The 16,597-nt window shown below is 36.7% G+C and overlaps 1 protein-coding gene across 4 annotated transcripts in view; it reads left to right on the plus strand.

Annotated features, from left to right (window-relative positions):
* LOC124366414 (transmembrane protein 47) overlaps positions 1-16,597 on the plus strand; it is a 431,582-nt gene that overhangs the window by 274,759 nt on the left and 140,226 nt on the right. The window contains exon 1 of one of the 4 annotated variants that reach the window (XM_046822955.1): positions 945-1,088. The exons of the other annotated variants lie outside the window; for them this stretch is intronic. Within the exon in view, the coding sequence (XP_046678911.1) occupies positions 1,059-1,088 (30 nt within the window). The 5' untranslated portion in view covers positions 945-1,058. Of the gene's footprint in view, positions 1-944; positions 1,089-16,597 lie in introns of those variants that run through there. 4 annotated transcript variants of the gene reach the window in all.

Here is a 16,597-nt window from a genome sequence, read left to right on the forward strand (position 1 = left end):
CTCATCAGAAAAAAAGGAAATTGTGTCGGCCTACTGAGTGATTCGACGACGCTCAGCCAAATTCCAGGTTTGGACACACCATCACAGATCTATTTTTTTTTGCAAAATTGAAAGATAAACTCTTTTCTGATGTCTTGCCACCAAACACATTCAAACCTTTTTCCATTATTTTTTATTCCATAGCAGTGTCTTAATAATAAAATTGTACTACGGAGGGTATTACAACGCAAGAATGCACTGATATCAAAACTTGTCGCCGAATTTAAACACTGATTTTACACTCGATTAATGTTTAATAAAGGCCTTGAATTAATGTATCCATACACGTGTAACGTGTTACATGTTATAATCTCATATGTTTTTATTCAGTTTGTTTATAAATTTATTTATTCTCCTATTTTCTCGTTGCCATCACGGTTACCCATAGACTAATGTAAAAATATTCACTAACACTCAGCTAAATCCCATGGAGTGACATGAACTATCATAGAACAGTATTGCTTATATAGAAATCTAATTTCATGCGAAATTTGAAGTCTGTAGGTCAGTTCATTTTCAAAATATCGGACAGACAGACACAAATAAAATTTTTCCAGCCCCACAAATAATAGGCTTCGCTATCGCTCAGCCAATGAAATGCCAGAGTTTTTTCTTTACAGCATGTGCTAATTAAAACATCACGGTAAAGTCCACCATGTAAGGGGCGAGTTTAGACACGTTTAAGTGCAGTTTAAAATAATCCAACTGTTATCCCCCCTCGCCCCCCTTTATCCCCCAAGGGTGCTCCTCTTCCCGCAAATCTTAGTACGGATGTAAGTAAAAACTGTGTCAGAATATTTACCATGATTGCGCCGAACCCATTGTTCTCTCTCCGGCTTAGCGACAGCGAGGGTGGGTGGTGGGCGGGCGGGTGGACCCACCCCCTGCCTCACTGGGCACGGCCAGTCCACAGTGTACTGTACGGTCGAGTGGGTGGCGTGAGTGTCCGCGGGGTGGCTATGTGGCGACTGTGGCAGTGACTGTGTCTGTGTGTCTGCGTATCTGTGGCCCCACTCGAGATGGCGGAGAACCAGAACCCCATTGCTCAGGTACCGGAGAGGTTCTGTTGTGAAATATCACAGTGTGCGCGGTTCCAGAGGGGATGAAAGATATCACGATAAATACACGCCCCCCTACTCAGTCCTTTGTATCCAATATCCTTGTACAAATCCTTATTTGGAGAAGTCGATTGAATTACAATGTAGTAGGCTATACCTCTTACAAACAAAAAGTAAACTGAGATGGTTTCTGAATGCATTGTTTATGCGACTAAATTATTTTCCAACGACTTTTCGTTTATGCCCAGTCACGGCATAATTAAACGAGTCATCATAAATCAACATTGCTTTTAGTCTTCAAATTAACGTTTTTAATTAATTCACCCAATGAGATGTCATATTTTTGTAAATTCTTATTTGCTCGTACTCTCTTTTTACTCAATATGCTACCCTATAAATATGTTCAATATAAAAAGCTGGTCTTATGCGTGCGTTTACTTCATGGGAACTAAATAATCCAATCATTTCTCAATTTACTTTATTGAATCACAAATTTAACAATGTTTTAAGCTTGATGGCTCTTTTAAGTATAAAGGCATTGTACACAATTTATTTGTATACATTTACTTTTAGTTTTTGATGAATTAATGTAACAGTGATCTTCAAAACATATTTTAGGTCTTGTAATAAAACTTTGTGTAAGATTGTTTTATCCGTCAGTTTCTACGTTTTAGGAAGCAATTGAAAATTAATATAATAAATGTATGCTTATTAGTAAGAATATTAAAAAAATCTACATATTTGAAATAATTAATCTCGTATCTCCCATTACATTAATAACTCATTTAATAACTGTTGAACTGTTATAGATGAACAAGTAGTACGTATAGTTGGAACGTTAAGTGTGTAATTAATCAATGTCATTATGGGTAAAACAAGGTTCTCAGATGTGGAAGTATCGGATTTCGTTTAGCTTCTATATATTCCTCGACATACGGGTTGGTTTAGTCCTGGCTAGATCGTTTCAATGATGTTTATAATTTATATTTATTTATTTATGTTTAATCGATTACTGTTTGAATTCATAATTTAAAAATTTTTAAACTAGGATCAAAGGTTTGTTGTTGTTTTCAATAATTCTTATCATTTCGTTGTACCTAAACATTTAGTAAAATCGAAGTTTTATACCATATAAATTGCTCTTTAACTAATCGATTTTCCTCATGCTTTATTTGCTTTGAAACGTAGATTAGTACAAGATAAGAGTAAGCGGTATCAATTTACAATAACGTGACCATGGAAAGGTATGTTCATTTTTTTTCCTGAAAACTACAATTTTTCCTGAAAACAATAGTGAAGAAAAAATTCGTTGGCAACGAAAATCAAAGGAGTTACGATTTTTTGAAATCCTCTGAAAACTCTGTTTTTGACAGTACCTCTGGCAATTTTACTGAAATGATGACGTTAATCCTGTCAACGATGCCTGCCCGCTGCGCAGTGCTGCGCACTGCTTGCTCTTTTAGAAAAAAAAAATTAACTCGAGCTTGCAAAAGTCGAATCCCAGATCACGTGATGCCCCTGATCCTTAACCCTCCAAGTGTTGTTCGACAAAATTTTGTCGGTTATTTTCCATTCTTAATGCAATAATGCCTGAAAGGCATAAATATAATACAATGATATACTTTCCCCCCAGTTTATATGCACCTGTGATAATAATACTTGGCTATAAATGCCCAACCCATGAAAAAAAGTCAATTTTTCATGGTCACGGTATTGTAAATAAATACCGAGTAAGCAACATCACGTGACTAACAGACTTTTCTGAGGTTGCATGCAAAATCTCAAATCTATAGCTTATTTTCATCCTCGACATACCCTGTGGACAGATATACTGAATGATGATCGTACAAAAAATAAATTGTCATCTAAATGATGTACCATAAAACTTATGCTTGTTGAAATAAGGTTAAAGTCTACACATAACTTTCTCTTGGCATATCTTGCCACATGTAACATCCACATTTTTCACTGAATCGGGTTTTATATCAGAGTTTTAATAATAATAAAATGATTTATATAAAAGTATACACACCAAGTCACTTTAAATGATGTGCGTGTGGGATAGTTAAGCTACTCGTTCTTGTGTCGTCGATATGCCACATGTATGAATCTCAATATGGGGAAATTGATATTGTTTACAATTATTAATTTATTATTTATTTTGCTATTTTCTCGTTGCCATCGTGGTGTAGAAATGAAGGAAGCCTCATTCACAATTTCGAGTGTATAGGTCAGTTCGTTTTCGAAATATCGTGCGGGACAGACAGACAGACAGACAAAAAAATTGTCCAGCCTCAGAGAAATGATAATAGGCTTCGCCTATCAAAATCCAATCTGAAAAATCTGAAACAATCTCAATATGTAAATCACGTGTACAATCTTTTGAAATTGTGCTTTTTATTTATAAGTGCAATTTGATCAATTACATCCTGAAGTAATTGATAATGTTTTTATTTAAAAAATCACATATCTTATTCTTTACACTGAATTTGATATTATTATTGAGTATGGGATGGTAATATATCAACTGAGATTGTGTATTCCCTGTAGTATGGTGTCTATCAAAGATGGCTGATTGGTTATTAGTAGTCCTTAATAGTACTACAAATAATGGACTACAGTGTAAGTCTCCTACTTGTTTTCCATCCTTGGCCTCCTAACCGCGAAAGTTAGTATGAGAGCTCTAACTAGATTCATGTCTTAAACTACAGTTCATTACAAAATATAAAATATTATTTCGTCAATATTTAATGTCACTACGAAGAGTTAATTCTTATGATTATATTCTGTATATAAACACATTACGTGGTGTAATACATTTTTATATATATATATATATATATATATATATTTATATATATAGAATTTTTGATTCGGGACAACCGTGGTTGTACTGTACTAAAAATGTATTTCTGCCCTATCCTGGTAAACAATTACAGAACATTGCAGCTGATTTGCTAACAGCTGCGTCATCATCTGATGTGCCACGAAGTTTTTTCGGTTAATAAATATGAAGATATGATTGTAATATCGATTGTTTACGGATATTCATGAACTCGTAGTTTGTCTTTGAGACTAGCATGTCAATCGATTAATTTAAACCAGATATTACACTAGAAGTATGTTTGTTTCGATCGAGTGTCACGGAATACAAACGAGTACCAGGTTATGCCACATTCACACCATAGTACATCATATGCGTACCAGAGTATGTTATACGTACGTAATGTGGTATTCCATACAGACGTTATACGTACATATAAAGGTCATGCGAAATTCGCACCATACAATGTTATATTTGTACCATACGTATACATGGTCATACTCGTACCAGAGTAGGTTGTATATACGTAATGCGGTGATTCATACACGTACTAGGGTATGTCTTATATTTACTAGAGAATGGAAAGAACATAACAAGATATATAATAATACACATGCAAGGATAAATCATCATCTGAGTAATTTTATATTTGGTTACGCATTATGAAATTAGTGTATCCAATTTGTGTTTATACTAAATGCCAAATAGTGTTTATGTCAATTGTACATTCTACTTTAGCTATAAATCCATATTTAAAAAAGTGAAAACCCCGGTGGAGTAAAAGACACTCGCGAGTACTATACGACCATGGCTGTAGTAAAGCCTTTATGGACAGACTGTACGTGAATACAGTTTATAGAGGACTCCTGATACAGGATACAGGCTGGCTACTACACTGTGTGTCATCTCTCAGTATAATACACGATTTTATAATACAAAATCGTGCACGATGATGATGCGTAATTTTACGATTATGACGCAAAACTGTAATTGCTCTAACGTATGCTCGTGTAATTGTTTTTAAAGTTAATAAGCGGGGATTTATTTATATTTGATCAGATACTACATGTAAGTGGGAAAGTTTTTGGAAGTGGAGGTCGTTGAGGTGATAAGCAGATGTTTACTGTTAGAAGTTGTGGTGCAACGGCAAAGGAGTTCGATATATACACTAAAAATAGTACTTTGCATTACTAGTCTCGAAAATGACCCAATGCTAGGCGAAGTTGAGCGTGAAAAATGGTGTCATGCTCCATAAAATACTTTCGAGACCAATATTGAACAATACTTTTCATCACGATGCTAAAAGGCACACGAAATCTTTTAAAAGATTATCTGACATTTCATAGTTTAGTAATTATTCTTCCATAGGGAAACGTAGCAGTATTTAATTCATTTTGGCGTTAAAGTCAGCTGTTTGAACATAGGATTCTCAAAACAAATAACGGAATTGCTTATATGGGGAAAGTAATGTTTGGGCAAGGGAAAATCAGCTGACAGCTACGAGGGAAACGATGACTTTCGCTGTTCTCAGCTGTTGGAAAGTAGCCCTTTCCCATAAACATACAGAGTGGTGAAAACAATATTTTTATCTCATTTAAGCCTCAGCGTCAGCTATGCCGGCTTCGAAGTGCACTGGTTTTTTTTTATTTATTTATTATTATTATTACATTTTTTGAACCTCCTCGGGATTTGACCCGTGATCTCTCGGTTAGAGAGCCTAGACTATAACCATTAGTCTACGGAAGAGGACAAAACAATATTACTTTATTGTGATAAATTGTTTATCTTACATTAGCGTATCTGAATTAACCGCATTCTTTATATTGTAGAAGCAAGAATTATAATTGTTATTACTTTCTAGAATGTACTAATTGGGGTGTAAACGTGTAATAGTCAGTTTATTTATAGCTTCAGATTCGTAATCATGTCGGCTGTATCCTACCACCCCTCTCACTACAAGACTTTGACAATACATTACAGTACTTGTAGAACGTCTGGTGCTATACCCATCGTACTATACCCCGCACCAGACTTATCAGCATAAATTTGTCCCACAGCAAAAGGTGTACCTTTATAAATGTTGTATTTTATGTGAGATTTCTATGTTAATCACATAGCTGAGAAAGCATCGAGTAGATTCAATATGTATTACTGATGTGAATTTTTAAATCAAAAGTGACATTTGAACTCAAGTTCTACTTAAGTCCAACGATTGAAATCTAGGTGGCCCATACCCGAGCCGGCAAGTAACTGCACACCAACAACATTAAACTGCACAGCAATCGTATTAAAACTGCACACCATCTACATTACAACTGCACACCATTCACACTAAAACTGCACACTAACCGCGTTGCAACTTTCCTTTTGAACCTAAATTGTGTCAACAGTTTAGATTACACTGAAAATCACTCAATTATCGCTTTGAAACTTTGGTTTAATAAGTTTTACTCTACTTACTATTGCATGCAACATTTTGAAAATCTTACACGACATGAGATCATTTTAATAGTTGAATGGGATTATGATTATTAAAAAAAATTAATATTGTCGCAGTGTCGTCCGGTATTACTGATGAATTTTCATATGACGTTTTTAAATCTAACTCTTGGAGGTTAAACAGCAGCTGTTTATTTGGAGAACGCGCTTTAAAAATGTCTGTTCTTGTGACACCGAACGGGTGAGCGGAAACACTAAAATTAATATAATTGGAAACATTGTTCATATTGTTTATTGTGGAAACAACATGAACAACCTCTCCACTCTGTAGAGACTGTGTAGTTAATGTATTATTAACGGATTATTGTTTTCAAAAAAGCCGTCAGAAGCATCAGATAAGGGTTTTATGTATATATCTCGCACAGTTTCTTCATTAGGCATTATGTGGGTTCCGAACCCTAAAATGTTGATGGATTCACTTTAGGAACTACTAAAATATGTTGAGTGGATATCCTGGAGAGTAACGTACGTAAATAATTTTCCAACGCTCATTTTTATTACGATTATAGTAAAATAACATATTTTCTTATAACATTTATTCCTAGTGTACTAGTGTTATATAGTAAAATATAACATTAGTAGGGTGTTATGGTAGATGGCACAATTAGAAGTGTGAATGAACGACTCAGTCAGGTTTGATGCTATCGTAAAATATCTCAAATGGCGTGTTTCGTTTGGTCGAAACTGCAATCTCACTCGTTGGATGTTTTGATGTATGAACGACTCAGTCAGGTTTGATGTTATCGTAAAATATCTCAAATGGCGTGTTTCGTTTGGTCGAAACTGCAATCTCACTCGTTGGATGTTTTGATGTAAAGAGCTGCATTCACGTGTGGGCGAGGAGGAGATCGGATAGAAAATTGTCATCTTTTCGAAATTAAACATTGTTTTTTTTTACATTTAATGAATGACACATACTTACGAGTAAAAAGTACTTAATAAACCTTAAAACATTGTAAAAAATATGGCTCGAGTCCAAGTTTTGCTTATGCAGTGTCTGAGATTTGACACTTTCATATTTGTGACTCCTGGAATCTGGAGTCCACATCCGTTTGAAAGGGTCCAGGAACACCAAAACAGTAGATCTTGGCAATACTTTTTAGTACTTACGTACAGCATTCAAAACTTACTTGTTAACGTGACTAATTCTTAGTTTCGATATCAAAGACTCCTTAGCTGCAAAACAGCTCTATCTTGTTCACCCAGCAGACACCCAGTGTAATCTAGATGAACAGGTGTTCTCAAGTGTCTTAGCAGACTGTGCACAATTGAGTCCTCCAGATTTTAGGAGTCAGATCTCGTACGCTGCTCTAAGCTGAAAGTGAAACGGAGCTAAACCCAGCGTTCGCATTGAACCACACATAGTGTGTTATGGAACTAGCTATGTATTTTTAAGTTCTATTGATACTATCCAGTTTTATTATAGGTTTCTTCTTGTATGTTTCAGGTGTGTCTCTCAATAAACCCGTGGTTGGGTGAGTCACTAGTGTAGTCTGTGCATTGTACGTGTTCACCGTGCAAGATATTTATTTGGATCTTGAATAAAAAGTGCACATCCGCAGGTCTTTTATATTTCCGAAAAATATCTTCTAGAAGCTGTTACAACTTCTCGCGAGAGAAATTTATGTCGAAGGTGGACGATTTAACGACTAAAATTCATCTAAGGATCTCCAAAAAATTTAATAAAATTAAATACTCCACAAATTATTACATATTTACAATGTAATAGATGCATGTAATTGGGTCAGTATGAGTAATTCTTTAAGACTGCAAGGAACATAATTGAAAACGTAAAAAGAAAAATTGCAATAATTAGGAGAATGTAATTATAGGATTGTAGTAATTAAGTAAGTGCAATATCCCCCCAGGATGGTTGACTTATGGCTAGTTTATACATTTCCAGTTGAACCCACACTGGGTACAGCAAAACCGATGTGGCACTTAAATATGGGCAACCTTATGGATGTCACATCACTAACCGCAAATGTCGAGATATCGGGGTGCAATGGTAGATAGATAGGTCTAGTCTAATGAGGAGGATGACTGTTGCTGGGCACCCCTAGTGTTAAGGGCTGTTGCTACCCCCAGGCGTGCATAAGGGTGTCCCGCCCCTACCTGCTTTGTCTGGAGAGGCTGGTACAGAGCTGCAGGAGACAGAGCTCCTTCTTGCAAGGAGAAATGACTGAGATTAGTACCCACAATCCTTCCTCGTGGATCTTGACAGGAGGTGGCCCGTACCCCAAACTTTACCCATTCAGAATTTCTTGTCACTCCGGAAGCAGCGCAAAGGTTCTTCTAGGGCTAAAGCAATTTCTCAGCTTTTTCTTCTAAGAGAGCAAAAAAAAAATAATTTGCGGCAATTTAAATTTACCCAACTTCCAAGCCGGGTAAGTGAAGGTCAAGCAGATTATGTGATCCCGCATAGGTCGCGCAACTCTAATATCATTCAGCTTCTAAGAATCCATTCTTAAGGGCCAATGTGTGAAACACACTTGTTAAGACCTTTGCGCTTCGACATGGTCTAATTCTGTGGTAGGTTATCGCCGACGATAGTAATAGCAACTGTACTGTATTGTCGGGGCCAGCTCAGACCACACTATACACTGACAGGTGACGTCATCCCGATACTTGACCGTGGCGACCACAGCGTACTTTCGAACTGTCAATAACACTCAGATCGTCGCTTCATTGGCAAACCGTATTGCGGTTGAGTTTCGAACAACCGCTGTCATTAGATAAGTCTGTCACTTACTACGTCATGTCGCTTAAGCAATGCGGCAACTGTGTACAGCCCAACTTGATTGATTCAAACATTTTTCAAAATCATGCAATTTTCAATATCGTAGGGCATAGTCTTATTAATCAAAGCAGTTATGACATAATATGATGAAGCTCTATGATGATTTAAAAACAGAAGTAGGCACATAATCCTGCACTTTTCATTGAGTTTCCACGCTTAAGTGGTTTAATAGTTAATAAAAAGTTAATTAGTTCTTATTTCAAGATTTGCGCGTGTAATAATATAATAAATAATATACATAATGACATTTCTGACTCCACTGTTGAATTTGTTTGCCCTGAGATCCCGATCAAGAAGATGTATACGAAGTCTCTAAAAACTACTTCGGCCAATGACAAAGTTCTGCCCGTATAAAGTAAAAATGTCTTATTTTACCAGGCTAAGTCAGGGCTAAGAAGCCCTCTTTAACACTTAACCTGGGCCTAAAGGTGGCTTCCGAACCACCATCAATAGCCGGGCAGGCGGGGACAGGACAGGATCGCTCAGCGGTCACCCATCCAAGCAGCTGGCACGCTCGACGTGGCTTGATCTGGTTATCTTGCGATAACCGTTGTACCCGCTACACTGCGCCATTGGCATGTAGTTTATACTTTCATGTCATAAGTTGAGTTTGCCTTGTTACTCTGATCATGAGCACGTAACAACTGCCACATTTACAGTTAAACGTTTTGTTTTTAATTTTAATTTTCTTACCTGGATATTCCCTTATTCTGTGCTCAACAACAGTTGCGAACAGATTAAAATAAGAAGTGTTACTATTAATCCTAATCTATGCTTTCACACTATAATTGTAAAACAATTTAAAATAGTTGTTAAATTCACTACACATATGGTTGTAATGTCATTAAACATTGTTTACTCAGAACAGTTCATTACATTTTACAGAATCTTTCAATTGATATTCTACAACTTTAGAGAAGAAGATATAATTTTTTTGGTACTTTAGAGATCAATGGGAATAGATCCGAGGAATTTTCAAAATAAGAATAGGCCTGTGTTAACACCAGTGACCCTAAGAATATCCATGTATAATTTCAGCCCAATCGGGTAAATAGTTTACGCGTGAATGCAAATCAAACAAAGGCATTTTCGAAGGAGACGGGTCTACATAGTTCGAATTTTTTATTGTTAGATAAACTCAAAATTATTTAAAATTCACTCTATTGGGTAGCGGTCTCCGATACGTAGGACCAACGTGATACTGGTTATTCCAAATTCTACTTCTTCGTTTAGTTCCTTTAAATGTGAACCAATTGAACATTGGTCAAATCCACAAGTTGGAGTGAATTAAAAGTCCATCCTCGCTTTAGAAATGGTTACATTTTAACTCTCATTGAGTTGACAGCTGCGACGAACTATTTCTCCCCGAGTTGAACTTGACAGTAACATGGTTTGTAGGTGGAGGAAATCTTATTGCGAATAGCGAAGGAAAGTTGACACTAACATGGTTTTTGGTGGAGGAAGTCTTATTATGAACGATGAAGTGAAGTTGACACTAACATGGTTTGTAGGTGGAGGAAATCTTATTGCGAATAGCGAAGTGAAGTTGACACTAACATGGTTTGTAGGTGAAGAAAATCTAATTGTGAATAGCGAAGGAAAGTTGACACTAACATGGTTTTTTGGTGGAGGAAGTCATTATTATGAACGATGAAGTGAAGTTGACACTAACATGGTTTGTAGGTGAAGAAAATCTAATTGTGAATAGCGAAGTGAAGTTGACACTAACATGGTTTGTAGGTGGAGGAAATCTTATTATGCGAATAGTGAAGTGAAGTTGACACTAACATGGTTTGTAGGTGAAGAAAATCTAATTGTGAATAGCGAAGTGAAGTTGACACTAACATGGTTTGTAGGTGAAGAAAATCTAATTGTGAATAGCGAAGTGAAGTTGACACTAACATGGTTTGTAGGTGAAGAAAATCTAATTGTGAATAGCGAAGTGAAGTTGACACTAACATGGTTTTTGGTGGAGGAAGTCTTATTATGAACGATGAAGTGAAGTTGACACTAACATGGTTTGTAGGTGAAGAAAATCTTATTGCGAATAGCGAAGTGAAGTTGACACTAACATGGTTTTTGGTGGAGGAAGTCTTATTATGAACGATGAAGTGAAGTTGACACTAACATGGTTTGTAGGTGAAGAAAATCTAATTGTGAATAGCGAAGGAAAGTTGACACTAACATGGTTTTTGGTGGAGGAAATCTTATTATGAACGATGAAGTGAAGTTGACACTAACATGGTTTGTAGGTGGAGGAAATCTTATTGCGAATAGTGAAGTGAAGTTGACACTAACATGTTCGTAAGTGAAGAAAACTCATCGCGCTCATCCACATCAAAATAGAATCTTGCAAGTCCCAACATTCGTGCCATGTTTCTTTAATACAAGTAAATTATCCCATTGCTTCCGTATCAATGTTTGATGGTTAGATAAGTGCCTTTGTATATGGCCGGATTGCATGGTCTACAGAATTAGCATTTCTTTCTTTAGAAACGTGTTTTGAACTACACATGCTGAAAATGCATGACATTGTTCGGAGGGAAAATTCCAAGTACAGTAGACAATTACAAGTTTAGTAGCCTTAACAAGCACGTGAGTGGAAATTGATTTTCAGTTGAACCTCTCGTCACATTGTAACAACCTCGCTAAGGTGTTTTACGATTTAAAAAAAATTTGATCGCACCTTTCGTGGCATTCATTCGTTGCGATCATCACGTTTATGTTCTACAAAATAAAAAGGCTATAAACATTTTTTTTTCTGACATATTACCAATCTAGTAATATTTATTGTTATGTCATATTCAACATCATATTCGAAGCCAAATCGGCTACGATGGTTTTGCTTTAATTATTTTTCTTCATCGTGAAACATGGTAAAATCTTTACAAGTCAGAGACCAAGTTGTATTTGAATAAGAAGTAACATTAACTATAAAGTTTTGCCGGTCCGAGTTGGTGTCACGGATCAATATGGCCCCGAAGGCGCAAAAGCAATCAGTCTGTCAAAATTAGTTTAAAACTCGACAGAAACACCTTTCGGTGTCAGAATTGTTTTATTCGATTGAACAGTTCATTTTATATTATCGGGCAGTCTCCAAAGGTTCAAGATTGGCAGATATTGGATTGGTGATGGTTTTGTTTAAATTTTACTTAGTTTAAAAAAAATTTGAAATTCGAGAATCGGGAATCAATATTGTACGATTCGGAATTGTATTCGAGAATTCAGGATTTTTGGTCATTACTAAATTAAGGTAAAACGCACTTGACCATGAATAATTTTAGTTGTTTATTCAATTTGTGGATAGTTCAAACGTTTCACTTAGTTCCTTGACGTTTTTACGTATCCAGTGCTAAAAGTTATTAAAATAAACCAGTAACATTGGAAACTTATACTGACCTTAATCATGTGTTTGGAAAAAGGAAAACATTTTATTGGAGAAGCTAATTAAAGGGCCATTCCGAAAAGATTTCTTGCGTCTCTCTACGTAGATGTATGTCCATGTTGGTTTGTTTGCACCTTGAAAGACCGGAAGTACAAAACCTTAGCACCAAAGTAGTACCGAATAGGAAGGTTAACAGGAAGTTGGGATTTTTCATTCCACTTCTTTGACGGGAGGTAAAGGGCCAGAAGAAGGCGTTTTTAACCAAAGTAGACTTTTCATACTGCTGTATGTATATATTTCGTGGTTGATCTTAACGCACCAGAAATGTAATCAATTGGAACCGGAAGTGCTCTTATTGGAAGTACGCTTAAAACAGGAAGCAGCTTATATAGAAGTGACATTAGGCATGGATCGCATAACTCCACAAAGCATGTTTCAGGGAAAGTGAGTGTTGTGCTCCTAGTTAATGTTTGGTTGTTAACAAGTGTTTACCTATTTCCAATCTCTTATTAATAAAGAAAATTCATTTTTAGTTGAATGGATATTCTGTATGAGTCATGCACTGAAATTTGAAATTCGTGCCAGAAAGTATTCCTCGATCGAACCATGGCTAATCTAGATAAAACATGAACTTTGCCAGACAATAGTACAGAAATTGATTTTACAGTGATTTAAGTTAAACGTAGTGTCCACACAGTCGATGTATTCCTATTACTGCTTTTTGGTTGGTGGCTTCATTCGATTGTAAAGCATCTATGAACTAAACAGTAAAGTGATTACAAATTAGTTATGGCTACTACTTCGGTGTTCTTAAGTTATAACTTCTTTTTGAGTGATTAAAAAGTAGTTCTATCTGAAGGAAACAGGATGTTTCCGGACATTTGCCATCGTTCTATCTACCCCCGTAGCTGTATCTACAGTTTTCCGGACGGGAAGTTATATATATTCAGTTTTGGTGTGATTAAAGTTGAGATAAAACTAGTCTTCTATAGTTACAACTTCATTGTTTTGGAGTCTGAGGAAGGAGCACTTCACACTTGGTTTTGTCAGCTGTCACTTAGCTTTACGATGGCGACGTTTATGCATGTAAGGGAGAGAAGAACAACCAGTGAAAGAAGAGTTTTGAATAGGTGCAAGGCGCTGATTCGATTTGAATCAGAGAACATTGATTTTTAACATTAGAATTTCTCCCAAATAGCGATGAAACTCGGGGAAAAGCACTTTTTCCTAGAGAACTTATGAACATATTCCTGCTTTATACTGCTGATCCAAATTTCCAGACTGGAGTGGCAGAAGATTTTAGAGTGGACCGCTCGACAGTGGGTAAAAACATCAAGTACGTGATAAATTGTACCATGGATAAACCTGAGAACTGGATTCACTTTCCCATCACAGTTCAAGAAATACACAATCAAAGTTATGTGGTAAATACGCCTTAACTTGCCAACTGTTTTGGAAGCATAAGACTGCACCCTCGTTGAAATAAAAGGACCATCAATGTTTGGCGATGAATATATACATTGTAAGGGCTACGCCTGCATAAATGTTCAAGCAACATGTGAAGCAGAAGAAAGAAGTACGAGCATTTCTGCAGAACGACCAGGATCTATATGTGCACGACTCTAGAATTTGTCATGGAGAAGGTGTCATGTTAGGAACATAATTTCTCAATATGATGGTACATCTTGTTTGATTAGTGATACCAGATACTGTATCTCCCCATGGTTATTTACACCGCAGACATGAAAGGTAGTTACCACCACGGTGAAGTTGTATCTACCCGAAGATATATCTTCAGTTTCCCCGGACAGGCGTAGTTGTATCTACGAAATGTTAGCGTTTGTTTAATCACTTAGATCAATACATCACTTAGAGTATTGTCTACTAAGTAGTTGCTACGTTTTAATCACTTCAAGCAGTGTGTTGTGTGATAGGATACGCTCTACTTAACACAGTGCTACAGTCTGTTCGGCAAGGAATGGTCTCTGGAGGATTAGAGATCACCATTTGGCTAACAGGGATAGCCGTCTCAACCCGAATACCTGCCTAATCTGACACATCGAGTTTTTATTAGTTAATTTATTGAAATATTATTGCAGTATATACAATTAAGAACCATTCTAAATGTGGTTTGTTAAAGTGGTAGCATCATGATTTTGATACATAACCATAATTTTAATTTCTTTACTATCTTATTATCTTATATCTATTTATATCTTACATTCAGAGTACGTATGTAATACGAATAACTGAATTAAATAGTTTAAATGATGGCATATATCATAGAGTGGGTCATTGACAACGGGATTGGTTAGGTTACATGTAAGGCGATTGTGATTTTATATTGTCGTTTCACAATATACGACATTATTATTATTAAAAAAATGAGGATTAAGCAAGCTGGGAACACGTCTTCGAAAACCATGACGGAAAAGGCTGTCTGATCATTAAAGGTGAGGGTTTATGAGTCTGGGCGCGTTACACATAAACCCTTCCGCCACAGACTGTGTTGTACTGAGACACTGTATATTGCCTGTAAAATAGATAAATTAAATCTGTTTAAGCTTGCCGAATACTTTACTAACTGGTTTCGTGCACAGTACGTGGTAATGTAATCCAAGATGGCCGACACACATAAACCCTTCCGCCACAGACTGTGCTGTACTGAGACACTGTATATTGCCTGTAAAAGATTAAATTAAATCTGTTTAAGCTTGCCGAATACTTTACTAACTGGTTTCGTGCACAGTACGTGGTAATGTAATCCAAGATGGCCGACACACATAAACCCTTCCGCCACAGACTGTGTTGTACTGAGACACTGTATATTGCCTGTAAAAGATTAAATTAAATCTGTTTAAGCTTGCCGAATACTTTACTGAGTGGTGGCGTGCACAGTACGTGGTAATGTAATCCAAGATGGCCGACACACATAAACCCTTCCGCCACAGACTGTGTTGTACTGAGACACTGTATATTGCCTGTAAAAGATTAAATTAAAGCTGTTTAAGCTTGCCGAATACTTTACTGAGTGGTGGCGTGCACAGTACGTGGTAATGTAATCCAAGATGGCCGACACACATAAACCCTTCCGCCACAGACTGTGTTGTACTGAGACACTGTATATTGCCTGTAAAAGATTAAATTAAAGCTGTTTAAGCTTGCCGAATACTTTACTGAGTGGTGGCGTGCACAGTACGTGGTAATGTAATCCAAGATGGCCGACACACATAAACCCTTCCGCCACAGACTGTGTTGTACTGAGACACTGTATATTGCCTGTAAAATAGATTAAATTAAATCTGTTTAAGCTTGCCGAATACTTTACTGAGTGGTTTCGTGCACAGTACGTGGTAATGTAATCCAAGATGGCCGACACACATAAACCCTTCCGCCACAGACTGTGTTGTACTGAGACACTGTATATTGCCTGTAAAATAGATTAAATTAAATCTGTTTAAGCTTGCCGAATACTTTACTGAGTGGTTTCGTGCACAGTACGTGGTAATGTAATCCAAGATGGCCGACACACATAAACCCTTCCGCCACAGACTGTGTTGTACTGAGACACTGTATATTGCCTGTAAAATAGATTAAATTAAATCTGTTTAAGCTTGCCGAATACTTTACTGAGTGGTTTCGTGCACAGTACGTGGTAATGTAATCCAAGATGGCCGACACACATAAACCCTTCCGCCACAGACTGTGTTGTACTGAGACACTGTATATTGCCTGTAAAATAGATTAAATTAAATCTGTTTAAGCTTGCCGAATACTTTACTGAGTGGTGGCGTGCACAGTACGTGGTAATGTAATCCAAGATGGCCGACACACATAAACCCTTCCGCCACAGACTGTGTTGTACTGAGACACTGTATATTGCCTGTAAAATAGATTAAATTAAATCTGTTTAAGCTTGCCGAATACTTTACTGAGTGGTTTCGTGCACAGTACGTGGTAATGTAATCCAAGATGGCCGACACACATAAACC

The sequence above is a fragment of the Homalodisca vitripennis genome, chromosome 7, assembly GCF_021130785.1.
Source record: "Homalodisca vitripennis isolate AUS2020 chromosome 7, UT_GWSS_2.1, whole genome shotgun sequence".
Taxonomy (NCBI): Eukaryota; Metazoa; Arthropoda; class Insecta; order Hemiptera; family Cicadellidae; genus Homalodisca; species Homalodisca vitripennis.